At 51.1% G+C, this 27,164-nt stretch overlaps 1 protein-coding gene and 1 long non-coding RNA gene across 4 annotated transcripts in view; both read left to right on the top strand.

Moving 5' to 3' along the window:
- The window catches only part of LOC134174840 (uncharacterized), a 141,883-nt gene that overhangs the window by 35,979 nt on the left and 78,740 nt on the right, over positions 1 to 27,164 (top strand). The gene's annotated exons all lie outside the window — the stretch shown is intronic.
- Positions 1 to 27,164, top strand: part of PTPRA (protein tyrosine phosphatase receptor type A) — a 112,438-nt gene that overhangs the window by 31,826 nt on the left and 53,448 nt on the right. For 2 of the 3 annotated variants that reach the window (XM_062640103.1, XM_062640102.1), the window contains one exon: positions 19,091 to 19,157. The exons of the other annotated variant lie outside the window; for it this stretch is intronic. In XM_062640103.1, coding sequence (XP_062496087.1) covers positions 19,125 to 19,157 — 33 coding nt within the window. In that variant the 5' untranslated portion in view covers positions 19,091 to 19,124. Of the gene's footprint in view, positions 1 to 19,090; positions 19,158 to 27,164 lie in introns of those variants that run through there. 3 annotated transcript variants of the gene reach the window in all.

The following is a 27,164-nucleotide window of genomic DNA, read 5'->3' as shown; positions in this document are numbered from 1 at the left end:
TTGGCTTGGTTTTGATTCTGCACTGTCTGGTGAGGGTAGCAGAAGGGGAGGAGAACTCCTACAGCCTCCAAGATCAGGTCCTGCTGCTGCTAGTGGATCTCACAGGACTGCCTTTACCATAGGGAAGTTCAACTGCTGGTGATGCTCAGCTTCCAAACGCATTGAAATCCATCTTTTTTGCACCAATTTCAGGTTAGAAAGACATTAAGTGCAAGTTCCTTTGTCTAGAATCTGCAATGTCGCAGCCATCTCCGGGTGGCTACAGAGGAAACACACACAACCACGCTGCCCAGCATCCAGCTTCAGCTCTCAGCTCACAATAAAAAGCTTCTTTGCTAAAGCCCATTTGCGGCCACCACAGCAGAGGCTCAGGAAGCACCAAGAGGTTTGGCTTAATTTTAGAAGCAAAGCAAAACCCAACTTCAGAGAGCGCTTTTGGTGCTGGACTTCCTCACTTGAGGCCTCCAAGCCCTTCACAAGAGTGAGAAGCATCCCCCGGGGCCGCAGCCATCCTGGGGTTGTGGATTGAATGACTTCAGGATCTTTTTTTGGTGTCATTTGTGACTTTAATTTATTGCCTCCTCTGTGAACCACAGATATGTTTGTTATTCGCAATGACATGGCCAAAAGAAAAAAGGGGGGGAGGAAAAAGAGCTTTATTTGGATTTTGAAGTCATTCTTGCTCTTGGCCTTGCTGTTTGTTGCAATGAAATCCTTTCGGAAGGCTTGTGGAGAGGGCTGGGGTGAAAGAGCTCAGCAGGACACGTGCTGGGCAGCAGTGGTGTGAGCCCAGGGAAGGGTAAGAATGAAGGTTTCCTGCCTTCAACGGGACTGGTTAGTGCAGTGTTCACCCAAGTCAATTCTGTATGTGGAATATTATAACATTATAGCTGTGTCCTCATCATAAGGAGAACATGGAGCTGTTGGAGCAAGTCCAGAGGAGGCCACAAGGATGCTCAGGGGCTGGAGCAACTCCCGTATGGAGACAGGCTGAGAAAGTTGGGGCTGTTAAGCCTGGAGAAGAGAAGGCTGCGTGGAGACCTCAGAGCAGCCTTCCAGTATCTGAAGGGGGCTACAAGGATGCTGGAGAGGGACTCTTCATCAGGGACTATAGGGACAGGACAAGGGGTGATGGGTTCAAACTTAAACAGGGGAAGTTCAGGTTAGCTATAAGGAAGAAGTTCTTCCCTGTGAGGGTGCTGAGGCACTGGCCCAGGGTGCCCAGAGAAGCTGTGGCTGCCCCATCCCTGGCAGTGTTCAAGGCCAGGTTGGACACAGGGGCTTGGAGCAAGCTGCTCTAGTGGAAGGGGTCCCTGCCCATGGCAGGGGTTGGCACTAGATGAGCTTTGAGGCCCCTTCCAACCCAAACCATGCTGTAATACTATGAAGTATTCAGGGGCAGCTTGTTCAGGGCTCTGTAGACCCTCTGCCCTGCTGCTACAACACATGCCTTTAGGGGTGGCTCTCACCCGTCTTCTCTTATTGACTTGAATGCACCCTTCAGGCAGCATGGGGCCCATGCAAATAAGACCTCAGAGCAGCCTTCCAGTATCTGAAGGGGGGCTGTAGGGTTGCCGGGGAGGGACGCTTCATTAGGGGACTGTAGTGACAGAACAAGGGGTAATGGGCTAAAACTGGAACAGGGGAAGTTTAGGTTGGATCTAAGGAGGAAATTCTTTCCTGTAAGGGTGGTGAGGCACTGGAATGGGTTGCCCAGGGAGGTTGTGAATGCTCCATCCCTGGCAGTGTTCAAGACCAGGTTGGACGAGGCCTTGGGTGCCATGGTTTAGTGTGAGGTGTCCCTGCCCACGGCAGGGGGTTGGAACTGGATGATCTTAAGGTCCTTTCCAACCCTAACTATTCTGTGATTCTAAGTTGATTTTTGTAGGGGTAGCCAAATCACATCTCCAAAACTGCCATCATTTCAACATCCAGCACAACACTGCAACTCTTGCCTTTGAGGAGTGGCCTGAATCAATGATCTCAGCCCAGGCTCCCTTCCACCACGTGCTGTTACATGGTGAGTGAGCCCACTACATCAAAGGAGATGCTCGGTGCAAAGGGAATTACAAAGGTACCTGGGGTTCAGGTCCTTTGTACCTCCCTGCCCTTCCCTGAGCACACTCCACATGCTCCCTGTGCTGCAGAGAGCTGGTGTTGAAAGCCTTCCTCTTCCTCTCTCCATCCCATGGCTTGGGAAGCTGTTGTACCTCATGGGTACAGCATGATGGGTTTTGGCAGCCTCAGGAAAATCCCTTTCCCTGCTGCTGCTGTTTAAAATAGGGAATAAAAGGCTGTATCTTCCAAAGAAGAAAGTTGTGGAGGTGATGCTTGCATGCACATCACTCTGTTCGAGGTGGTCACATTATATCTATTGAAGCTGTCTCTGCTCCTGATGCCCTTCTCATCCTCTGAAGTCTAAAGGCTTTTCTGTGGTGTTTAAGGAAGGATTGATGTGCTTGGAGGTCTTTTGGCACCATGGCATTCCAGTTCGGATACAGTTGAGTATCAGGCTACAAGTAATCCATAGAATGGGTGGAAAAAGGATCAGGTTTTGCATACATCGAGGGATTGATGCAGCAGCATGGTGTGATTGCTGGAAAAGATCATTGGGATATCAAGGATAACAGGAACAGGAGTGCTGAAGATATAGGATTGTATTTACATTAAAAAGAGCTTTCCTTTGCCTTTGTTATGGATGTTAGGGGAAGGTGTGTGGGCAGGAGTAGTGGAGTCTGGGCACCTATAGGGGGAAAGCTTCCAATGGGTATTTGCGGGGTGAATTGGGCTCTCAGTGTCCTGAGGTTCCCTGGCAGAGGGGAATAAGCTGGAATTCTGGGCTTAGAGGGAAGCTGAAGCCGGAAATCCGGGATTACTGCGGGGATATTTGCTCATGGTGAGCAGATCCACGAGATGTGCAATGGTGGTCGGAGAAGCGTGGAGCAGCAATGCCAGATACGGGGCAAATATCCATGTATTGGTTAATGAAACCACCCAAACCTCAGTGCTTAAGCTAGTTCTGCACGGAGAGGAGGTGGAGAAGCCAAACCTGGGAGGAGCTTTGGTACCCAGCGATGAAAAGCTGCTTCCTGAGTTGGATGCAAGGATGGATCCTGGAGGTCAGAGCACCGCAGGGATATGGGCTCTGCTACTGGGAGCTGCATTCCCTTTGCACTGGGTGCTCCCTATTACTTCACTGGGGTTATGACTTCCTGGTAGGCACATGGAGGGGTGGGATGGGGAAGGAAGTGACACTTGCTTTCTTGGCAGTCCATTTCCAAGCTCTGCAGATGCAAGGCTGGCTCTGAGAGCTCAGTGTCACCAGAGCCCATAGGAATAACACTCTTCAGAGACAATCCTTGCAGGTACATGGGGTGGAAGTAACCTGAAACGTGGCATTTGGGGTGTGACAGAGGAAGATTGTGACCCATCCGGTTTGGTTTGGTAACCATGGAAAAGGGCTTCGTGCTTTATTTTCACCTTTTTGTGTTATTTACCGAGGGTTTTAGATGGGGTTTGGGTGCTCCCAAGCCTCTTGCTGCTGCCTGGATGGAGCTGGGCTCTGTTTCCCTTCACACAGTTGCAATCAGGCAGGAAATGGGTTTCTTGTCTGCTGAGCCAGCCTGGGTTTCTCGACAGCAAAGCTCCCTCCTTGCTCTCACCCTGCTTCCCACTGGGAATGGCTCCAGCTCTGCTCCTCCATGCAATTCCTCCAGAGCAATACGGAGCCAAAGCTTTCTGTCCCTAAACCCCCTGGCTCTGCACGATGCAGCTTGGGGTTTTCCTACCTTTACACCTCAGATCAAGCACCGTTCCCTGCCTCTTTTCCTATCACTGTACAAACTGTGGCTGTCACACCCACCGGCTTCCTTTTAGCTTTTACTCAGAGCTGGACTCTGGGTGCCTTGAATAAAGCAGTTTCTGCTGGGATGTGGCTTTCCTCCTGGCATGACCAGACTCTCAATGTGACATTCAGAGCTGTAAAGCACTCGCTGACAATAGCTGGTGTTGTTCAAAGAGTGGCATAAATAATCAAGGGGTTTTTTTTTACCCTTTCCTTCTCTTTTTTAATGCAAGAAGAATAACATCTCCCCAGGCTGGCCGGGGAGGAGGCTGTGTGCACGCACAAGGGTGTAGCATGAAGGGAATATCAGGAAATGGGGGACTTTAGGTTGGTACCTTGGATGTTTTCAGCATCATGGTGCTGGGGTGGCTCTTCGGTCATAGAATGGTTTGGGTTGGACCTTAGAGCTCCTCCAGCTCCAACCCCTGCCACGGGCAGGGACACCTTCCACTAGAGCAGCTTGCTCCAAGCCCCTGTGTCCAACCTGGCCTTGAACACTGCCAGGGATGGGGCAGCCACAGCTTCTCTGGGCACCCTGGGCCAGCGCCTCAGCACCCTCCCAGGGAAGAGCTTCTGCCTAAGAGCTCATCTCAGTCTCCCCTCTGGCAGGTTCAAGCCATTCCCCTTGGCCTGTCCCTCCAGGCCCTTGTCCCAAGCCCCTCTCCAGCTTTCCTGCAGCCCCTTTAGGCACTGGAGCTGCTCTCAGGTCTCCCCTTCAGGAGCCTTCTCTTGTCCAGGCTGCCCCAGCCCAGCTCTCTCAGCCTGGCTCCAGAGCAGAGCTGCTCCAGCCCTCGCAGCATCTCCATGGCCTCCTCTGGCCTCACTCCAACAGCTCCACGTCCCTCTTGTGTCTTCCTGGCATGTGGTCCTGTGGAAAGCCTGGCTCCCTTCTGCCTGACCTCCTAGGAGATGCTCAGGTCCCTTTCTCCCCTGGTGCCAGCAGCTTTGTGTGCCCAGAGAGAAACAGGCACAAATCTGTGTGGATTTGTGCAGCTACCACATACAAGCTTTTCCTTGTCTTCCCATGTGCACCTGGGTCCATCCCACCTCCATTGCATTGATAGGTGAAAAGCAGGGGGTGAAACCTCGCTGCTTTCACTTAATTCTTGGCTTACTCAACTTAGAAGCAGCCAAATTAGAGTTAAAGTTAAAATTTTGATGAAGAAGCCATCAAAAAAAGTAGCATTTGGGTAAAATCTCATCCCAGATCCTCAGCCCAGGGTCTGGAACTCTCCTTTTCTATAGCTTCAGTAGAAAATACATTGGGTTTATTTTCTGCTTCCAATCTATACATTCATTGCTGTCCATACACCCAATAGGTGATGTGATACCAGCATCATTTTGTCAGTGAGGCACCTTTTCAGTGCTGGGACCTGAGTGTGGGGGAGAGCAACTGATTTCCATCCTTTTCTCATCAACATTATCTTTATTTCCTGTAATTCTCTCCCCGAATCAGGATTATCAGCACTGGAGCAGCGATTCCTCTAAAACTATGGAAATCAAGCCCTGAAATAAATGTGCTTTGCCTCACGGATAAGTGGAGGGGAAAGCTTTAGTGCATCTTTTACACTGAGGCTGACCCCCACCTCATCCATTCAGACCGCATCTTTGTACGCACTGCTTTAAATATGCTTATTTCAACCACAAGTGTGTTCTAAACCCAAGGTTCCACTGAATGAAACCCCTGCAGTCACTGTGGCCGTGCACAGACTCTGCTCAGCACGTGATGTGGGTATCAATGAGCCCCGGAGGTTTTGTCTCAGGGCTGGATTAGGCACTGTTGCTACTGGTAACTGGAGGGCTGGGAGCAGCAGGGCCTTTCCCCATGGAATGCACCACCGAGGCCTGGGAACCCAACGGGGTGGGGAGGACGTGCCCTGTGCAGCATCCCTGAATCATGGAATGGTTTGGGTTGGAAGGGACCTTAAAGCTCACCCAGCTCCTACCCCTTCCACGGGCAGGGACCCCTTCCACTAGAGCAGCTTGCTCCAAGCGCCTGTGTCCAACCTGGCCTTGAACACTGCCAGGGATGGGGCAGCCACAGCTTCTCTGGGCACCAGCGCCTCAGCACCCTCACAGGGAAGGAGGGCATCAATGTCTCTTAGTATCACTTAGTGCGTTTATAGATGCTTAATTCTCCTTTGCCCTCTGACAGCATCAAGAGGAAGCTTTTGTGTCTGGGAATGCTGTGGGTTGAGATGTTCTTACCTTCATTTTACTTTGAAAGTCCCTTCACGTGGGATTCATGGGATTCATACCCCGTGAAGCCTGTGTTGTAGCCGGGATGCAGTTGGGTTTTAGCCCCGCTGCCTGCACAGGCATTCTGAGTCCTGGAGCAAACAGCAGTGGGTTTTTAATGGGAGGTAACACAAAAGGAGCTCACGGTCGGTGTGAGCTGCTTTCTGCTGCTGGGAGGGAAGCAGCAGCCTTGTTCTCTTGCCTTTCTCTGAGTCTATTGAAGTGGCTCCTGTCAATCACCGATGCCTTTATGTGAGCGCGTGGGTTCAAGCTGCAGAATCATCCCTGTGTCAGCGCTGGAGCCGTGCCTGCCCAGCTCGCTGGTGGTGCATGGAGGTACCATGTGCTGTTGTTTCTGCAGAGTCACTTTTGCCTGTCAGAGGTACAGCAATGGGTACAGCAGTAAAACAGTGCCCTGTCAGAGGGGATGGGTCAGGCAGAGGTGGGGAAGGGCAGGATGGGTTCAAGCACCCCAGAGCTCTGCCTTGTGCCGGAGTAGTCGTTTGCGTTAAGGAAACAATCCCAATGTGGGAGTTGCTGCCATCCCATAAATGCTTTCTAAATGGGATCTGATGCAAGTGACAGGCTGAGAGAGCTGGGCTGGTTCAGCCTGGAGAAGGGAAGGCTCCTGAAGGGGAGACCTTAGAGCAGCTCCAGTGCCTAAAGGGGCTGCAGGAAAGCTGGAGAGGGGCTTGGGACAAGGGCCTGTAGGGTCAGGCCAAGGGGAATGCCTTGAACCTGCCAGAGGGGAGACTGAGATGAGCTCTTAGGCAGAAGCTCTTCCCTGTGAGGAGCTGTTAGAAAACTGCTGTGCTTTGGAGCCCATCAGTGCCAGCAACACCTGAGGACAAGAAAGCAGAATTCAAGTGCCAAGACATTACAGGTCTCAGACAATGACCTCAAAGATGCAGAGGGACGTCTGGGCTGAATAAGGGTAAAAAGTGTGCTCAGAGAGAGATCCCCATTTCCACACAGCACCAGGAAGGCAGGTGGGGACGAAAAGACCTTCCTGAGGCATGCAGAAATATTCTGGGTTCTTCCAAATCCCACTGCAACCAGAAAGGCTTTCTAGAGGAGTAAGGAGGTGAGGAGCACACATTCAGAGCTGTTCGTCTCCTCTAAGGCTGTAGCATTTAAACAGGAGAGCGCTGGTGGCTTGGAAACCTGCTCCTAAAGAGTTAAACTGAGGTTCTGGAGACTGGCATGATGAAAATTCTGGAACAGTACATTTAAATTGCAGGGAATGCTGAGCTGGTCCAACTGGATCGTCAGGCCGCAGGTTCCCCCAAAGAGGGCTTTGATTTTCCAGCACAACACCCAAAATTCTCTCCTGCTTTTAGAACACACATGTGGAATCACACTCCCTATTGCACAACGCAGCTGGAGGAGCAATTCCAGGTATCATAGAATCACAGGATCCCACAGTGGTTTGGGTTGGAAGTGAGCTTAAAGCTCCTCCAGCTCCAACCCCTGCCACGGGCAGGGACCCCTTCCACTCGAGCAGCTTGCTCCAAGCCCCTGTGTCCAACCTGGCCTTGAACACTGCCAGGGATGGGGCAGCCACAGCTTCTCTGGGCACCCTGTGCCAGCGCCTCAGCACCCTCCCAGGGAAGAGCTTCTGCCTAAGAGCTCATCTCAGTCTCCCCTCTGGCAGGTTCAAGCCATTCCCCTTGGCCTTGAAGGTGGTTGATGAATTTCTTTGGTTTTCCTTAGACCTGTGAAGAGCCCATGATTTTGGGGGCAGCAGCTGTGTACTCAACAGTTAGGGTAGATGTCTCTTTGTAGCCTCCCCTATTAATGCCTGTTGCAGGTGATGCTCCTTGTAGGTTGGACCCTACAAGGGATATAAGGAGGAAGTTCTTTCCTGTTAGGGTGGTGAGGCACTGGAATGGGTTGCCCAGGGAGGTTGTGAATGCTCCATCCCTGGCAGTGTTCAGGGCCAGGTTGGACAGAGCCTTGGGTGCCATGGTTTAGTGTGAGGTGTCCCTGCCCGTGGCAGGGGGGTTGGAACTGGATGATCTTAAGGTCCTTTCCAACCCTAGCTATTCTATGGTTCTATGATCCTATGGCCCGTCAACACACAGGGTCTTCTGATGCTGGACCCTGCAGCAGCCAGGCTAAGTTTCACTGCTCAGTGGTCTCCATAAAGACCCTGTGGTGAGACTGCCTTGTCTACAGCCGGGCTGAGAGGCAAAGCCACGCTCCTCCTCCTGCCCCTGTGCCTCCTGCTGCCAAGGCTGGAAGATGACCTCAGGCACTGAGTGCCTGACCATCATATGAGCTGTAGAGATGGGTTTCACTTCCTTCATGCCTAATGCAGCAAAGAGCATGATCTGTGGTGGGGACACTGGCCCAGGGTGCCCAGAGAAGCTGTGGCTGCCCCATCCCTGGCAGTGTTCAAGGCCAGGTTGGACACAGGGGCTTGGAGCAAGCTGCTCTAGTGGAAGGTGTCCCTGCCCATGGCAGGGGCTGGAGCTGGATGAGCTTTAAGCTCCCTTCCAACCTAAACCCCTTTATGGTTCTATGGTCTAGGGTGAAATAAACCCCACAATTAGCCCTGCTAGAGAACCCTCTTCTATGCAAATCAGCTTTTTAATCTGTCACCCTCGTGCTTCCCTCCTACCTTTCCTGCATGGTTTGCCTGGTGGATGGGACAGGAGCCTCCAAGTTGGCATTCCATGGGGAGCAGGCTCCTTCTGGTGATGACCACAGGGCATCCCAGCCTGGTGATGCGATGCTGAGAGCTGTGCTGGCTGCTGGCAGCTGTATGTGGTCCAGGACCTGATGTTAATCCAATCACCCTACTCATAGTTTAGAGACTTCCAAATCTGCCTGCACCGCGGTGCAGGCTTTGCAGTACTGATACTGAGGATGTTGGGGGGGATCTCAGTACTCTGTACCTTCCCTTTATTTGCTTCTTTAAAGCTAAGCTAATGAATCACAGCAGATAAATCATGGCACTAAGACAGGAACGTGGTGTCTGGGGGGGAGGCAGTCCTGGTTGGAGGTTTGCTTCCACTTGGGTGAGCAAATTTGAGCTGAAAATGTGTAGCTTTCCATAAAAGCCCCAAACCCAGCCCTTTGAAGCAGCATTTTGTACTTTAAACAAAGATTACAGTGGTACAGAGAGGAATTCCAGGGAACCAAATGACTTATTTTACTGCTGGAGCAGGGTCTCCACTCATGAAACCAAGCAGAAACCCCTGAGGAGAGCTGAGCCCTCTTGTGTTCAGCAGCCTGAAGACTCGGGGATGTCCCTGATGGCTTGAAGCAAAGCCCCACAGCTGCACACAACATCTGGCTCCACAGTTCAAAGGTTTCCATCCATGAAGAGGTCCCCTCCGTGACTTTTGGCTCCGTTTTCCATCTCCAACATGTCCCAAGGTTACCAAGTTCCCATGGTGGGACTCCTCGAGCAGCATCACAGGGATCCTGCTACCGGCATGATGAGTCCTGCAGGTTCTGTGCTGCAGCCGCTGCATCCCTCCCACAGGAACATCGCAGGCCCTTGCAGAAAGCAAATCAGGGCCTGGATCTTGGGCTGTTTGGGGGCATTGGGGTGGTGTGGACCAGGAAGGGGGTTCCTCCTCACCTGCATCTCCAGAAGTTTGCCCTGTAGACCCTTTGTAATGTAATGACGCCCTTTACGAGATGCTTAATGCATCAAACCTGATGGATGTGAAGATTGGTGCTATAATTCTCCTGATCCCCATGGACTTCAGTGGTGTTTGGGGGCTGTTTGTGTTAAAACACTGAATTCCATCCAGCCTAAAAGCTGTAACAGAGCCCACATTACTCGTTGATGTGCTGAGCAGCCCATTAGAAGTGAAAGCAAAGGGTCCATCCCTTGCCTTGCTGGTCTTGCTGCTGGGGCAACCGCTGTCTTACATGGGAGGTGTTGTTTCAGGGCAGTTATAAATGAATATAAGAAAATAAATGTTGATGGTTCTATATAAATTGTATATAAATTCTATATAAAATTGTTTGGGTTTATTCACAAACTTGGATGGTGAACCCAAAATCAGAGCCTGGCAGTAAAGCTTGGAGGTGAAACGCTCCACAATGGGCCACAGAGATGATCCAAGGATTGGGAAGCTGTATGAGGAAAGGCTGAGAGAGTTGGGACTCTTCATCCTGGAGAAGAGAAGGCTCAGGGAGACCTTGTCACCATGTTCCAGTAGTTAAGGGATGACTACAAAGAAGATGGAGACTCCTTCATGAGTCCCATGTGTCAGACAAGGGGTGATGGGCACAAGTTACTGCTGGGGAGATTCCAACTGGACACAAGGGGAACATGTTTCCCAACGGGAACAAGCAGCCACTGGAATAATCTCCCCTTGGGAAGTGGTGACTCCCCAGTATCGGGCACTGTTAAGATTGGGCTGGACAGGGTGCTGGGCCATCCAGTCTGAGTCATGCTTTGCCTGGAAAGGTTGGACCAGATGATCCTTGAGGTCCCTTCCATCCTGGGATTCGAGGGTTCTGTGTCCCCATTCCCCTTCCAACCTGCTCCTAACAAACCCACAGGACAACTGAATCCTGCAAATGGGCTTTCCTCCTCCCTTCATAAATCTGTTTATTCACTATGGAAGTCAAAGAGGAATAGGACTAAAAGGGTTGTAGATGTTTTGCTGGGTGAGAAATGAGACCTCAGCGACTGGGCTGCACATTGCCCTGTGTATGATGGGTTCAACAGCTCTGGCAGCCCTGGCACGGAGCTCTGGAAGGCTGATGTGCCCTCCTGAGTTGTGTTCGAGTAGGGTCACAGCTTGTTTATGTATCTGCTTCATTGAATCACAGCATGGGTTGGGTAGAAAGGGAGCTTAAAGCTCATCCGGTTCCAGCCCCTGCCACGGGCAGGGACCCCTTCCACTGGAGCAGCTTGCTCCAAGCCCCTGTGTCCAACCTGGCCTCGAACACTGCCAGGGATGGGGCAGCCACAGCTTCTCTGGGCACCCTGGGCCAGCGCCTCAGCACCCTCCCAGGGAAGAGCTTCTGCCTAAGAGCTCATCTCAGTCTCCCCTCGGGCAGGTTCAAGCCATTCCCCTTGGCCTGGCCCTACAGACCCTTGTCCCAAGCCCCTCTCCAGCTTTCCTGCAGCCCCTTTAGGCACTGGAGCTGCTCTCAGGTCTCCCCTTGAGGAGCCTTCTCTTGTCCAGGCTGCCCCAGCCCAGCTCTCTCAGCCTGGCTCCAGAGCAGAGCTGCTCCAGCCCTCGCAGCATCTCCATGGCCTCCTCTGGCCTCGCTCCAACAGCTCCACGTCCCTCTTGTGCTGCTGCCCCAGAGCTGGACACAGCATAAATGCTTCTGTGATCCTAATACGCAGTCACCTTAATTTTGGTACTTCCATACGTCCCCACCACTGTTTCTAACCTCCATTCATCCTTTCTAACCCAACCTAGGATTTCATCCCTCCCAATAATTCATTAACCACCCCCCCAGATAGCCAGTTTTCCTGTATCTGCATCACCTGTAGCCCTGTTCCACCCCATGCAGACAGCCAAACCCTGGCTGAACACATGGACTCAAGCTCAGGTGAAAGGGTTTTGTTTGAGCACTTCCTCTCACTGTGACAAAGCTGATAAGAACCAGCAGCACCAACACACCCAGAGATAAACCAGAGGAGTTCAACCCTCCAAACCCCACTGACACATCCTGAAGGAGGAGGGGGAACCAAATCCATAAGGAAAACACGCTGCGTGTAACCAGGCTGTTTCCCTTGGCTGCTTTCCTTCCCTCGCTGTATCGCGTGTGCACGTAGGGATCATTCCCTTGTGTTTTCTGAGCTACCTTCTGGCTCTGCTCCCCTGGATGGGCACCCAGCAATGCTCTCCAGGTTGCTGCCAAAATGCAAGTCTCATGGTTTCTTAAGAATGCTGGAAAATCATGGAATGGTTCATGTTGGAATGGAGCTTAAAGCTCATCCAGTTCCAGCCCTGTGCCATGGGCAGGGACACCTTCCACTAGAGCATCTTGCTCCAAGCCCCTGTGTCCAGCCTGGCCTGGATGCAAAGAGATAGGGCAAAGATGTTTGGAAAGAGATATCCTTTATGAATTGAAGTGATATAGCTGGGGAAGATAACCCAGTCGTGCAGAGGTGGGCACTGACCCCAAGAGCCATGTCTTGGGAAGCCTGTGGATGCACAACTCTATGCAAGAGGCGTTCACCAGTGATGATTTGTTAGTCAAATATGGGACTGTATGGGTATAAGTGAGGGTGCTGGCACTGGAACACATTGCCCAGAGCAGCTGTGGCTGCCCCATCCCTGGTAGTGTTCAAGGCCAGGTTGGACACAGGGGCTTGGAGCAAGCTGCTCTAGTGGAAGGTGTCCCTGCCCGTGGCAGGGGTTGGAACTGGATGAGCTTTAAGGTCCCTTCAGCCCAACCATGCTGGGATTCTGTGATTCAGGTTTGGGAATCCCTTTAATATCACTGAGTCCAACCATGAACTCAGTTGCCTTGGTCAGAAGCCCAGGACCACTTCACCTTCTGAACCTCCCCAGCTTGTTCAGTTGTTGTGAAGCAGCCAGGGCCTTTCTTCACTCATGATCTCTCCTTTAGCTCTTGTTTGCTGGATGCAAGAGCCATCAACAGGCAGCACTGCAGGAACCCCTGGCGTTGGCTGCTGTCGTGCCTGTGGTGGTACCTCCAGCCCAGCAAACAGTCAGGTAGAGTCAATAGGGTGGATGCTTTAAATTCCTTCTTTACGAGAAAGCAGATAACGATTGGATGCTGTCCCGTTTTCCGGCTGGGAATTGTTTGCCAGGCTTGAATTACAGGAATTGCTGCGGCGAGGCAGTGCCTTTGTGCCCTTCACTCCGAGCTGGCAGCCTCGCACGCTGGGTCCCCGCGTCGGGCTCCCCTCACAAGCAATCACAGACACTGTTTGTGGTGGAAACAAACCCAGATTGATCTTGGGCCGTAAAGGGGAATAAACCAGTGAAGAATAACTTTATTGAATGCGGGGTTTAGATCTTGCTGTGTTCCCTTCCTCAGCAGGAGGAACTGTTCACACCGGTGGTGCTGCCAGCTCGTGTTTTGGCCTTTCCTTTCTCAACTGATTTGGTGTGGAAAGTCTTTGGACAAAGCCTTTTCCCATAGCTTTGGCTTTAGTTGCAGCCCAAAAGCGAGCTGCTGGTGACAGCCTTTAATTGTCACCAAAGGGTGGAGAGAAGAGGTTTTAAAGCTGCTGCTGTGATGAGGTATTTGGGGTTCAGAGGGGCTTGGGAATTACTGGGTGCTAAGGTACTGATGCTGGCCCATGCCAGGACCCATATTACTTCTTAAGGAGGACAGAGTTGTGGTGATGCTCAGCTCCACCTCCAGGGGCTAAAGGTATTTCTGGTGTTGCAGTTCACCTCCCTCCTCCTCCTCATGGGTACCAGAGGATGCTCCTGGAGTCTTGCCATTTCCCTACCAAAGTGGTCACTAGTTCAGCTGCCAGATGGGATCGTTATGGCGAGAAATCCGACCTGCAGGACTTGAGCTGTCTCCCTTCCGAGGGAATTCACGCTTGGTTTATTTTCCCTTATCCAGGCAGGAGTTTTCCCTCTGACAGACGTGCTGGCACTTTGCCTGGCTAGAAAACATGGAGCAGAGGAGCCCCAAGCACTAACCTAGTACTAAAAGCTGTAAAATGAATCAACTTTGGGCAAACCATATGGTAACGTTCACTGTGCCACAGGTGAGAGCAAATACAGTATGTTCAGTGCAGCATGAAGGAAAAATAATCAGTTGTCAGAGAGTAATGGTGCTGGAATTCCAACCCCTCCCACATGGAAGGTTTTAAAGCCTTTCACCTCAGTGTTCTTGCTCTTTTATATGGCTTTGCTGATCTGACTTTGAGATGAGATCTTAGGCCATGGAGCTGCTATGAGGGCTGGAGCAGCTCTGCTCTGGAGCCGGGCTGAGAGAGCTGGGCTGGGGCAGCCTGGACAAGAGAAGGCTCCTCAAGGGGAGACCTGAGAGCAGCTCCAGTGCCTAAAGGGGCTGCAGGAAAGCTGGAGAGGGGCTTGGGACAAGGGCCTGTAGGGACAGGCCAAGGGGAATGGCTTGAACCTGCCCGAGGGGAGACTGAGATGAGCTCTTAGGCAGAAGCTCTTCCCTGGAGGGTGCTGAGGCGCTGGCACAGGGTGCCCAGAGAAGCTGTGGCTGCCCCATCCCTGGCAGTGTTCAAGGCCAGGTTGGACACAGGGGCTTGGAGCAAGCTGCTCTAGTGGAAGGGGTCCCTGCCCGTGGCAGGGGTTGGAGCTGGGTGAGCTTTAAGCTCCCTTCCAACACAAACCATTCTAGGGTTCTATGATTCTATGATGATTACCTACACCAGATAGACCTGCTTGTGTTTGGCTACTGAACTGAATCTCAAAGAGCAGAAGCTGTCACTTTGCAGTTCCTCTGTTATCCTTGTTCATTCAATCAGTAAGATTTACTTGGGTGTTTTTCCTTTTAGGACAGGGATCACCAAGGATACTCTGTCCCCAATCCCAGTGAGCATCCCAGCCTCTGTTGCATTCAGGTGGGGATTGGAAGGGGTATAGTGCAGTGGTTCTATTCTTTGTGATGACTTGCTTCTTCACATTAGATTTGATAAAGCAAAGTGCAAGGGATTTGAGTCTGCTGCTCTTTATTTTTCTCCCATGCACCTTGGTGTTTGCACTGTGGTGGTGTTTCTAGGAGCCTCTCTCTGCCCCCATCTATCAGTCACCCGGTCTCATGCATCACAAGGAAGGTTTGGATGTGCTCTTTAAGAAATAGTTATTTTTCAAGGGCAGCATCATAGCTTAACAAAGGACCCAGATGAAGCAAACCCCACCAGGTCTCCTCACCCCTTCTCTTCTATTACTTAGCCTTGCCTTGGGTTCTGCCTGCTGCAGAGGGATGCTGGTAGCATCTCAGCATCACTTCGGATGCAGCAGCTCGCTTGCGCTGTCCCAGAGGATTGTGGCAGCTTGCAAACACTCTCAGTGCTATCAGCCCATCCCAATTAGCATAATGATGCTGCCTAATTTATGCACAAATTGCCCTCATTTATGTGTGTGAATACCTATGATTAAAGCAAGCACAGGTGGAACAGGGTTTGGTCTCAACCCAACCATGCAAGCATGACGCAGTGTCCACCAGCTCCAGAATTCCTTCTCCGCGTTACTAAACATGGAGCTGTGCATTGTTTCCTCTGGCAGCACGTTGGGGTACAGGGCAGGATGAAACTCGTGGCAGGAGGTAAGAGAATGAAAGATTGCAGTGCTGAGATTTGCATGGATTAAAGGCGGGTTTAATTTGCCTGGATGCACTTGGCTTCCAGGTGGATTATGCCGGCAGCAGGATTTGGGGCTGTCTCGCCAACTAATGCCTTTTAGTTTCATTATTCCAACAAGAGATGGAGGCCACCTTTGCTGACCCCAAATCCTCGACGTCTTTGTATGTAATGTTTTCTACCATTCCTGGTTTTGCTTAGCAATCCTGCTGTTGTTGTCTGATCCCAGCTAGTGCAGCCATTTCCAGAGCACTTTCTCAGTGGGGTTATTCCAAAAGAGACCTCTGAGGTTGTGAGCTTGTGGTCCTTGGTTTCATCAAAGAAATGGTGCTGTGCATGAAGTTGTTCCATGGTGAGCAGAGTGATCCAGCACAGAAATCATAGGCTCATGGAATCATTTAGGTTGGAAAAGACCTCATCAAGTCCAACTGTTCCTAAGCACTGCCAAGGCCACCACTAACCCATGTCCTGAAGCACCACATCCATGCATCTTTCAGACACCTCCAGCAAAGAGTACACCCATCCAGGCCATGAGCAGCCAGTTCCTCCAGGAGAATGCTGTGGGAAAGTGTAGGTAGGCATCATCCACAGCCCTTCCATGAGCCAGAGGGTGCTCAGGCATTGGAACAGGCTGCCCAGGGCAGGGCTGCAGTCACCCTCCCTGCAAGCGTTCACACAGCGTGGAGACGAGGCCTCAGTGCCATGGGTTAGTGGTGGCCTTGGGATACAGGTTGGACTTAAAGGTCTTTTCAACCCAGTTGGTTGTGATTCTCTTGCCAGCCTTCCTTACTGTTGATGTGCTACAACAGCATAGACGTTTACCTGGTTAAATTCCTTTCAAGCAAATGTATATAACTAACACATCATATAATAATTCCAAGTCATAGTGATGCTGTTCCCAGGGCTGGTGAGCTGCATCCAGGGCTTCCACAGCCAGCTGCCTGCCCTGCATCCTCAGGGTACCATGGTTTTGGAGGATTATCTGGTAAGGATGCTGGAGAGGGGCTCTTCATCAGGGACTGCAGTGATAGAACAAGGGGTGATGGGTTAACACTTAAACAGGGGAAGTTTAGATTGGATATAAGGAAGAAGTTCTTTACTGTAAGGATGGTGAGGCACTGGAATGGGTTGCCCAGGGAAGCTGTGAATGCTCCATCCCTGGCAGTGTTCAAGGCCAGGTTGGACAGAGCCTTGGGTGACATGGTCCAGGGTGAGGCATCCCTGCCCATGGCAGGGGGGTTGGAACTGGATGATCTTAAGGTCCTTTCCAAGCCAAACCATTCCATGATTCTATGAGAGGTTTCCATTGCTGGCACACTGGGGCTTAGTGGGCTCAGGGCAAAGCAGATCAGTGGAAAGGCTGGTGTGTGGCTGGGGCTGGGTAAGCCCAATGTTGGACACGCCACCTCCCTTCAGCTGTGCCATACATTTGCTCTCTGGCAATCCCACTTGCTCCATGTGCAAACTGTGTGACTAGTTCCTAAGAACAGATGTGGGTGCAAGATGTTCCTGTTAGCATGTGTAACCTCAGATGTCTCTTGTTCTCACGTACTGCTCCTTACCTGTCAGAGGAACGAGGTTTATGAGTCACTGCAAGTCATGCGTCGTGAATTGCTCTCCTCTTCTGTTGCTGATCTGTTTTTACAGCCAGCTGAAGACACAGCCTGCTCCAAACCCATTCAAACGTGTCACATTGACTTTCAGAAGCTTTTATAAGCTCTTTAGTTTTCATTCTGCCTTTGCAGGTGCTTTTATTCCTTGCCTCCCAGTGTGTTTTCCCTTCAGTGAGATGTTGTCCTTGCCTTGCAAGGAGCTGTGAGCATACACTGCATGTGTCCTGCCCCAAGCTTTCTGACCATACAGCTTCACTCTGATTCCCTTTCAACTCGGGTAGTGCTAAGTACAACAGGGAAGGGAGTCATATAGAGTCATAGATTGGTTTGGGTTGAAGGGACCTTAAAGCTCATCCAGTTGTAGCCCTCTGCCACAGGCAGGGGAATCTTCGACTAGAGCAGCTTGCTCCAAGCCCTGTCCAACCTGGCCTTGAGTAGATTAACCATGTAAGTACTGACAGCACAGTTGCCTGGGCCAAATTCCCTATCTCTACCCATTTGTTTTAAATGCATGGAGCTAACTGAAGGATGGAAGGCCATTGCACAGGAAAGAGAGGATGGGCTGAAGGCTGGATTGCATACAGCAGCCTCCAAACCCCTCTGTCCCAGGACAGCAGCATCACTGGGAGGTGTTAGGAAGCACTGAATCTTAAGGAAGAAAACACAAGTGGTATGGAGGGACCAGGGAGTTTGGCACATGTGTGGGTCCTTTGCTTTGGACCAGAGACAAGAGAAAGCAGAAGCCAACAGGGAAGTCACCCACTCTCCTCCTCCCCGCTACATCCAGTGTCTTTTATCTCTCTCAACTCCCCTTCAAATGGCAGTGGCTGATGCTCGTGCTCTGCTGGGGTTAAGCAGCTATTCTGCAGCCTTCAGAGCAGATGTGATCCCCGGGTCTTGCTGCTTTGAAGCTCCTGGTTCTATCACACTCAACTAAATCAGCTTTTTGCTTCTCTGTGGAGGTGAAACTCAGCCTTTTGTGCCCATGTGATTGAAGTGCTGAGGCTTGTCTAATTGAACGAGGGCTCGAGTCCACACTTGAGTAGGATGAAAAGCAGCGAGGAGATCACCCAGGGATTATGTCTGAGCTCCGCAGCTACTTGGCACTGATAGAGCAGATGGCTGGGTCACATCCTGCCCACGGCTGGGGAGGAAAGCCTTCCGTAGGGAAAAAGATATTAATTTGGTGGAATTTATTCACCCCTGAATCTACAAGTGCCTCAGGTCTCTACTTTTGTACTTTATAGCATGAGCCCAGATGGGATTAGTGAAAGGAGGGGTTGGTTCTGCAAAGTGCTGCAAGGAGCCCGCTGCAGCCTTGAAGCTGGTGTAGGTAAAAGAGAGCTGGGAGGGAAAACAGAGATGCAGAGGGTGGGAGAGACTTGGTTTGTGCTAGGATCAACCAGACACAGCCATGAGTTATCCATGAGCCCCGGCTTTGCTGATGGAGCAAGGGATCCAAGTCCAGGAGCTTCTGGTTTGTGCAGAGCTGTGAGGACATCACAGACATCACTATGGGTCACCTGAACCACAGGGACAAGCTTCAGCCTGTTCTCTTTAGGACTGCACTTGATCCTACAGCCAAAGGCTGTATCCAGAGGGGTTTGGGCTTGGGGAAGTGCTAGTGGTTGCCTCAGTGGTCCATGGCCATAAGAAATCCTAGCGACCAACATGCAGCTCTCTGGCACCTTCCAGAAGGGTGGGAATAAATGTACGTCCACAAACCTGCTTTTCTTTTGTTCCATCTGCTTGTTTCTGGGTTAATAACACACTCATAGGAGACCAGAGTGCCTTCACTGTGATAAATATCATCAGTTCTTCTAGCTGTAGGCGCTCCTTGGCTTGACTTCACCCCATGAAGCAGTGCACGGGGCAAGTGAAGCTGCGAATGTCAGCCTCCTCATTTGTAACTGCTTCTGCCTCTGCCCAAAAGCACTTTTAACCCAGGAAGCCTCCACAGTCTCACACCTTCTGTATTTCACAGTTATATTCGTGTTTTCAAGTGTGTCTCTAGCCTGAGCCATAATGGAAAGCTGCATTTGCATGCAGGTAAAAGGAAGCAGCGTGACCTTGCCGGCAGCAGATGGTGCTCCGTTTGGACTCTTTGGGTTGAAAAGCCTTTTTCTCTCTGTTTATTTGCAGGGGGCACCGCTGGAAGAACCTTTATGGGCTCCCAATGAAGGTGGATGATTTACTGATGATAATTAAGGTAGGAAGAAGTGGTGTTCATTTGGCATCTTGGCATCGGTCCTCTCCTTGAAATAACATCTCCCTGGCCGGTGGCTGGGCAGCAGTGGCTCTATTTTAAGGCTCAGTACACAGTGATGGCAGCACAGGGCCAAGGCATTAACTTGTGTCCAAGTGTCCCTTTAAACACAGAGGGAAGGGAAATCTTATTTAAGAGCTACCTGGAACGTAACTAAGTGGAAAAACTCTGACTTCCTGCCCCAAAGGATAATAAGGGCTCTGTTGGAAGGGGAATGGCTCTTATTTGAGAGCACTCAGCACAGGGATTTTCTTGTTCTGCTGAAGCGTAGTGGTTGGGTTGGAATTCAGGTTCTAACTTGCCATCCCACCTAAAAATACATTTTGTTAGTTTATTTTCATCGTGTTGAGCTTCTGTGGAAAGCTGGTCCATCTCCAAATGTGGCAAGAGAGAGCTCCGTCCTTGATTAATGAAATGGAGGAAAATCCCTGATGTTACAAGCACAAAAGCATTGGATAAACTTGGAATAGAAACACGAATGGGTGCTGAGTTAAAAGTGTTTATAAGTAGGTTTTATGGTGCTTGAATATCTTTATTCTTGCCTTGCTGGGTCAATTCTGCCTTGGTTGTTGTCCTCTGGAGCGGCATCGTGGTGGTACAATGGTTGCTGCTGCTCTCTGCTTCCTCCTGAAGTAGGAAGGAGAGTCTTGACCATAGTCACTATATAGACTCCTAAACATGAGTCAACCTTTCCCATTGCAATCAAAAACCCCTTACAAAGTCATCTTACCTTTACTCAGGCAGGAGAACTGTGTGCTTTGCTCTACACACTCCTACTGTTTCAATTCACAAGCTTGGAAAGGTGGTAGAGCGGTCCCTGGGTTGCCACCATAGTATCAAACCTCTGCAGCCTGCACATACCCAAAATACAGCGAATTTGGGTGCTCGGATTTGGAGCCTGGTGGGGCCAATGGCACAGACAGGATTTTACCCTTGATTTATTCAGCCCCTAACTGTGTAAGGAAGTATCAGGGTGAACGTGGCGTGTGTTATGTGTGGTGTACATTAACACAGGCTCTGCTTTACATTGCAGTTGGGGTTTACACTTCGTGTTACCATGAGTGCTTGTGTTGGTGTTTAGTGTCAGTGAGGAGTTTCCTGGCTGAGTCCTTGGAGGCAGAAGGGGAAATTCAAGCTGTAACAAGAGCAAATTCTTTCAATGGAGGTTTAGAGTTCTCTCATGTATTTGTGCTTTCTGTTTGGCGCGCGATAAGATGCACTCCTGTGGAATTTGCTTGGAGCAGGGATTTGCATGAATTATTGTTTCGTGCGAAAGGAACATCTGTGCAAAGCATTCTCCCTGTGCTCCACGGTACCAGAGCACCCGGCAGAGGAGGGATTTGTGTGCCTGGCTGCAGTGGTCAGCAATAGCCAAGTGCCTGGGGGAAGGAAAGATGGAGAAATAGAAACAAAGCTGCTGATCTGAAAGGGAAGACCCCTTCTGGGATGTGTGGCAGCATCAGGATCATAGGATCATGGAATGGGTTGGGTTGGAAGGGACCTTAAAGCTCATCCACTTCCAACCCCCTGCCATGGGCAGGGACAGCTTCCACTAGAGCAGCTTGCTCAAAGAGCAGCAGCATCCCATTAGGAAAAACTTGGGATAATTGTACTTGGACTCTTGCAGAGTCCAGTTTTGTATTTAGGAGCTGGTTCTTTCCCAATTATAAGGAAGAAGTTCCCTGTGAGGGTGCTGAGGCGCTGGCACAGGGTGCCCAGAGCTGTGTCTGCCCCATCCCTGGCAGTGTTCAAGGCCAGGTTGGACACGGGGGCTTGGAGCAAGCTGCTCTAGTGGAAGGGGTCCATGCCCATGGCAGGGGTTGGAACTGGATGAGCTTTAAGGAACCTTCCAACCCAAACCAGGCTGGGATTCTATGATGTAAGTAAAATGCTGTCAATTAGAGGAAATTGCATTGAAATAGCGTGGCCCAAAACCGTGTCAAAGGTGGAATTAGCAGTCATTGTGGATGGTCTCTGATTCTGCACTTTAAGCATTTCATTTGAAGGGTTTCATGTTCTCATGGGGAGATCATTCTGGAAATCAGTAATTAAGCAAATGAGCTCCAGTGTCATCAGCCTGGCTACAAAAGCAAGAAGCTGACATTTGGAAGAAACCTGGAAGCTGCAGACTCAAATTATCCAATACTGAAAATGACGGTGTCTCAGAGGAATAGGAGGAGAAATGAAAGAATCCCTTCAAGTCCAGGGGACTTGAAACCAGGTTTTGTGTGGAAAAGGAAGCTTTTTATTTTTACTCAGAATTGTCCATGGATGCTAAACCTGTAATCTTCACTGAAAATCTCATAGGATCGTAGAATCCCAGCGTGGTTTGGGTTGGAAGGGACCTCAAAGCTCCTCCAGCTCCAACCCCTGCCACGGGCAGGGACACCTTCCACTAGAGCAGCTTGCTCCAAGCCCCTGTGCCCAACCTGGCCTTGAACACTGCCAGGGATGGGGCAGCCACAGCTTCTCTGGGCACCCTGTGCCAGCACCTCAGCACCCTCACAGGGAAGAGCTTCTGCCTTATCTCCAACCTGAACTTCCTCTGTTTCAGTCTTAACCCCATCACCCCTTGTCCTATCACTACAGTCCCTGATGACAAGTCCCTCTCCAGCATCCCTGTAGGCCCATTCACTACCCTCACGCCATCCATATCCTTCCCTGTACCTTTTCCAGCTGTGTTGCCAGCATCTTCTGGGAGATGGGTGCCAAGGACCTGCCCTGTGGATTAGCAGAGGAGCTTGACACATGTGGTTTCCTCTCACTGGTGCTTGTTGCTGAGCTGTTTTCTGTGCTAGCCACAATAACTGAAAGATCTTTCCTGTCTGGTAACAGGCAGTAATTGTGGTTGGCTCCTTCCTCTGGCATGTGTGCCCGTGTTAACTTGCACTTCCATTTGTCATCAGAGTGCTGCTGCTGCACGGCTCCATCCCTCCCAGCTCCAGCACAGAGGCACCAGCCACGGCAGCGGTTGGACCCTGCACCCTCCCTCTCAAGGATTGCTCTTCATAAAGGTGCACTGGGTGGTGGCCAAGCCAAGAAGTGCTTTTTCCCCCATTTGGAAGATTTGTGCCTCTAGTTTCAGTTGAAGCCACCAAGAGCTGCATTCCTTCTCAGACCTTTAGTGGTGGCTGTTAAATGGTGGTATGTGTCGATGTGCATGCTGACCCACGGAGTGCTCTTTGGAAATGCAGAGGTTGCCCTGAGACCAGAAATCACAGATCAGAGTGCTCCTAAAGCGTTGAATCCCAGCCTGGCTTGGGTTGGAAGGGAGCTTAAAGCTCCTCCCTTCATAAATCTGTTTATTCACTATGGAAGTCAAAGAGGAATAGGACTAAAAGGGTTGTAGATGTTTTGCTGGGTGAGAAATGGGACCTCAGCGACTGGGCTGCACATTGCCCTGTGTATGATGGGTTCAGCAGCTCTGGCAGCCCTGGCACGGAGCTCTGGAAGGCTGATGTGCCCTCCTGAGTTGTGTTCGAGTAGGGTCACAGCTTGTTTGTGTATCTGCTTCATTGAATCACAGCATGGGTTGGGTTGGAAGGGACCTTAAAGCTCCTCCAGCTCCAACCCCTGCCCCGGGCAGGGACCCCTTCCACTAGAGCAGCTTGCTCCAAGCCCCTGTGTCCAACCTGGCCTTGAACACTGCCAGGGATGGGGCAGCCACAGCTTCTCTGGGCACCCTGTGCCAGCGCCTCAGCACCCTCCCAGGGAAGAGCTTCTGCCTAAGAGCTCATCTCAGTCTCCCCTCTGGCAGGTTCAAGCCATTCCTCTTGGCCTGTCCCTACAGGCCCTTGTCCCAAGCCCCTCTCCAGCTTTCCTGCAGCCCCTTTAGGCACTGGAGCTGCTCTCAGGTCTCCCCTTGAGGAGCCTTCTCTTGTCCAGGCTGCCCCAGCCCAGCTCTCTCAGCCTGGCTCCAGAGCAGAGCTGCTCCAGCCCTCGCAGCATCTCCATGGCCTCCTCTGGCCTCGCTCCAGCAGCTCCACGTCCCTCTTGTGCTGCTGCCCCAGAGCTGGATCAGGACTGCAGGGGGGGTCTCCCCAGAGCACAGCAGAGGGGCAGGATCCCCTCCCTCGACAGGTAAATCCCACAGACCCTTTCCCTCCTCATCTTTCCTGGGAAGCTCCAAACATTTACATGGAATTTGACATCACTGCTGGGTGCTAAAGACACACCGGGAGCTGTGTGCAGCATCACGGCCAGTGCAGACTCTCAGCCCTGAGCACACACCTCCAGCGTGGGGCTGTTGGAGCTGAGTAGGAGCTGAGGATGTGAAGGAGACAACTGCTTACAGAAACCACAGCAAGCAGCGTGTCAGGACCTGCAACCCATCCCTGGAGCTGCTGTGTATAAATAGACACATCCACCCTCCCTCTGCTCCTCACAGCTACCTCCCTGGCCAGGAATTTATCTTCCCTCCGTAGCTTGTTCTGCAGGCAGGTTTCCTCCTGCAGGTGTTGAGGAAGGCCTCATCTTTATGTTAATTGAGCACAGCTATCAGTGCCCAGACATCAACTGCTCTCATGTGCCTCTGAGACGTGAGATTCTAATTGAAATTCAGTCCAGAAAGACTCATAGCAGCACCTGAATCAGATGGAAACTGCTCCAGATCGGTGGTTGCCTCCAAAGAACAGTGCCTGCCTTTGTTCTGCAGGGTGTAGAACCACAGCTTCAGCTTTCAGGAGGGCTGCAGCTGCGGTCTGCAGCCTGGGTTCAGGCTTTTGGTGGTGTTTGCTAAGCTTGAGGGCTTCCTCAGCATCGTGTCTGCACCGAGATCACGCAGCTAAACACAGTTACTGCTTATCCTGTTGGACCTGAATCTGTGGAGTCATAGAACCATAGGATCAGGGAATGGTTTGGGTTGGATGGGACCTTAAAGCTCACCCACTCCCAACCTGTGCCACAGGCAGGGACCCCTTCCACTGGAGCAGCTTGCTCCAAGCCCCTGTGTCCAACCTGGCCTTGAACACTGCCAGGGATGGGGCAGCCACAGCTTCTCTGGGCACCCTGTGCCAGCGCCTCAGCACCCTCCCAGGGAAGAGCTTCTGCCTAAGAGCTCATCTCAGTCTCCCCTCTGGCAGGTTCAAGCCATTCCCCTTGGCCTGGCCCTCCAGGCCCTTGTCCCAAGCCCCTCTCCAGGTTTCCTGTAGCTCCTGTCCGATCAGCCAGATGCAGATTCAATGAGGTTAATGGTTACAAACACCATTATCTTCTCATATCTCCTTCCCCAGAGCTCTTGTGATGTTATTTAAGCAGTTTGTAGTCCAAATCCTTGGAATTCCCTGCTGAAAGCTGAAATCTGTCAATCCTACCTTGTCTTTCCAAGAGCAAAGCACGGAAATCTCCTGTCCTCCATCTGGCACCATCACTGCTATTTTCCTCTCTCCTTTGTCTCCATTAATATTGGTGTGTAAATCTGTGTCTTGTGTAGTGATTACAGAGAAAGGAAAGCAAACCCATATGCTCCAGGAATTTGGCCAGGGACACATGGACCTCTCATTGGGTAGATGGATTTGTCACACTTACTTTCTACACGTGTATGATCTTGTGGTGAGGAGCTGCTGGTGCTGGGTCAGGGACCTGTTCCCTTTCCACACAGAGTTCCCTGGTGACAAGCAGGTTTGGGGGGGGATGTGGATGTACTTGGGGGGGATAAGGCAGGCTGTGATAATGAATCATTCTCTGTAATTCAGAGTACTCACAGATATAGACAGGTAAATACAAGGGTATTTATAAGATGCTTTATGTGATGGTCTAAGGTAGGTGCTTATGGGAAGTGGTATCTGGTAGCAGGGAAACTGCTGCAGTTGGGGAGAAGCAGACGAGCTTCTGATGCGTAAATCCTCCAGCTCTGAGACAAGATGTGTTACTGGTCCTGAGAGCTCAACCAGTTGCTCTGAGCTGCATCCAAATGCAACAACACTTTGAGAGGAGAGTTGGTACCGACAGACCTGAGGGATGTGTTCTCTGTGGAAGGAGGTAAATGATTCCTTGGGGAATGTGGAAGGGATATCTGGGATCCAAGGAGGAGGATGGTTTTACAGGAAAACCAGTTTCTGGTTTACTATTGCTCAGGGACAGGGAATTTAATCCCCAGACTTGCTTTATGAGTGTGTTTTATCGATACCCATCAAGGTTGATGTGTTCTCCAAGACATATTCCCTTTCTTTCCTGTCCTATTACCCAAGTGCTTCTGCCCAGTGTCTGCTGTCTCTGGGGCAGTAAGGAGGGTGCTCTACCAGCTAAAGCATATGATATCTGGGGAAGCAAACACTTTAATCCCTATGGTTCTGCTGCTGCAGAGAGCATTTGTGGGGATGGGGCTGTGTGTGAGCAAACGTTGCATGTTGGCCGGATTCTGCTTCCATTTGATGCAGTGCATGTGCCCTGATGAGAGATTCAGCGAGGTCAAGGCACCCTTTGAAGAACTAGAGAGAGAGAAGGCCTTTTAAAGGGAAATACTTCAAACATAGATGGAGTCTATACCGCAATAAAGCTGCTTTCTGCTCCTTCATGGCTCTTGCCTTTGCTCACTGCGAGGTGCTTTGCTGGTAACGTTCTGGCTTGACTGCCCCTTGCTCAGTGGATGTTCTGGGCAACCTCAGGTCTTACCTTGGGCTGAGCTTTGAGGAAGTACAAGGTCAAGCTGCTGTGGGTCTAGAGGGAGCTCCTAGGTTTTAAGCTCAAGTAGAGCTGGTCCTTGACGAAAGGAAAGCAGCTCCTTGGGTTTTAGTTTCAAATGCAAACAAGCTTTGTCTTTGAGACCAACCGGGTGTGAGGGTGAGATGCTGTTGTCCCCCTCCAGATGAGTGGATATTATGGCATCTAAACTGACATCTGAGCCTGTGATGTTCCAGTGTGGCTGAGCAGGAAGGTCTCTGCAGCTGCAGTGTGTTTGGGTTTAGTTATTGCCCATTACTGTGTGCAGTTTTCCTCCTTGTAGAGGAGCACTGAGGAGGAGGAGAGGGCAATAACCCAGAGGTAAGGCAGGAGATGGTGGAGTCACCATCCCTGCAAATGTTCACACACTGTGTAGAGGGGGCCTTCAGTGCCATGGGTTAGTGGTGGCCTTGGCAATGCTGGGAATGGTTGGACTGGATGAGCCTAGAGGTCTTTTCCAACCCAGTAGATGCTATGATTCTAAGAAGTGATGGGTGTTGAGCAGGCACTTGCTGGGATGCGCATCATCTTGCTTCCTTCACCCCAAAGATGGACTCGAAGTTGTAGACGTGGTGAGGCAGATGGTGGGACATCATGACCAAGAACAGCGTGAGACTGAAGGGTCTGGAGGAAAGAGTTAAATCTGAGCAAAGGCAAATTACATGGAAGGGCTGGAGCTCTGCGCTCAGTGCTTCCCCAAAGCAGCACACGCAAGTCAGGAATCCTGGGAATCATAGAATCCTGCAATCCCAGGTTGAAGGGACCTCAAGGATCATCTGGTCCAACCTTTCCAGGCAAAGCATGGCCTAGACTGGATGTCCCAGCACCCTGTCCAGCCCAGTCTTAACAGTGTCCAACGCTGGGGAATCACCACTTCCCTGCGGAGGCTATTCCAATGGTTGTTCTCAGTGTGAAGAGTTTTCCTCTTGTGTCCCCTTGGAATCTGCCCAGCAGTAACTTGTGCCCATCACCCCTCGCCTTCTCCATGAGACTCCTTGTACAAAGGGAATGCCTCCTTCACCTGAGCATCCTTATGGAGTGCTGCATTGGGAATGGTGGTGTTGGCTGGATGTTTTCTTCCACATCTTTGCCTTCAAATGAAGGTGCAGTGGAGGGGACAGGGATTCTCCTATTGCTGGACCAGATGTCCCCTTACAGACACCAGTTACAATCAGAAACCACTGTGAAACCCCAGTTGCCATGGGTCGCTGCCTTCAGCTGCAGGGGCAGCAGCCATGTGCATCAGCCACCTCACCACTTGTCACCATGGTTTAACCTACTGCTGTTGAA

Source organism: Pezoporus occidentalis, unplaced genomic scaffold (assembly GCF_034315485.1).
Source record: "Pezoporus occidentalis ecotype Australia unplaced genomic scaffold, CSIRO_AGI_Poc_V1 ctg63, whole genome shotgun sequence".
Taxonomy (NCBI): Eukaryota; Metazoa; Chordata; class Aves; order Psittaciformes; family Psittacidae; genus Pezoporus; species Pezoporus occidentalis.
The sequence above is the reverse complement of the archived record's forward strand: the minus strand, read 5'-3'. Positions and strand labels throughout refer to the sequence as shown.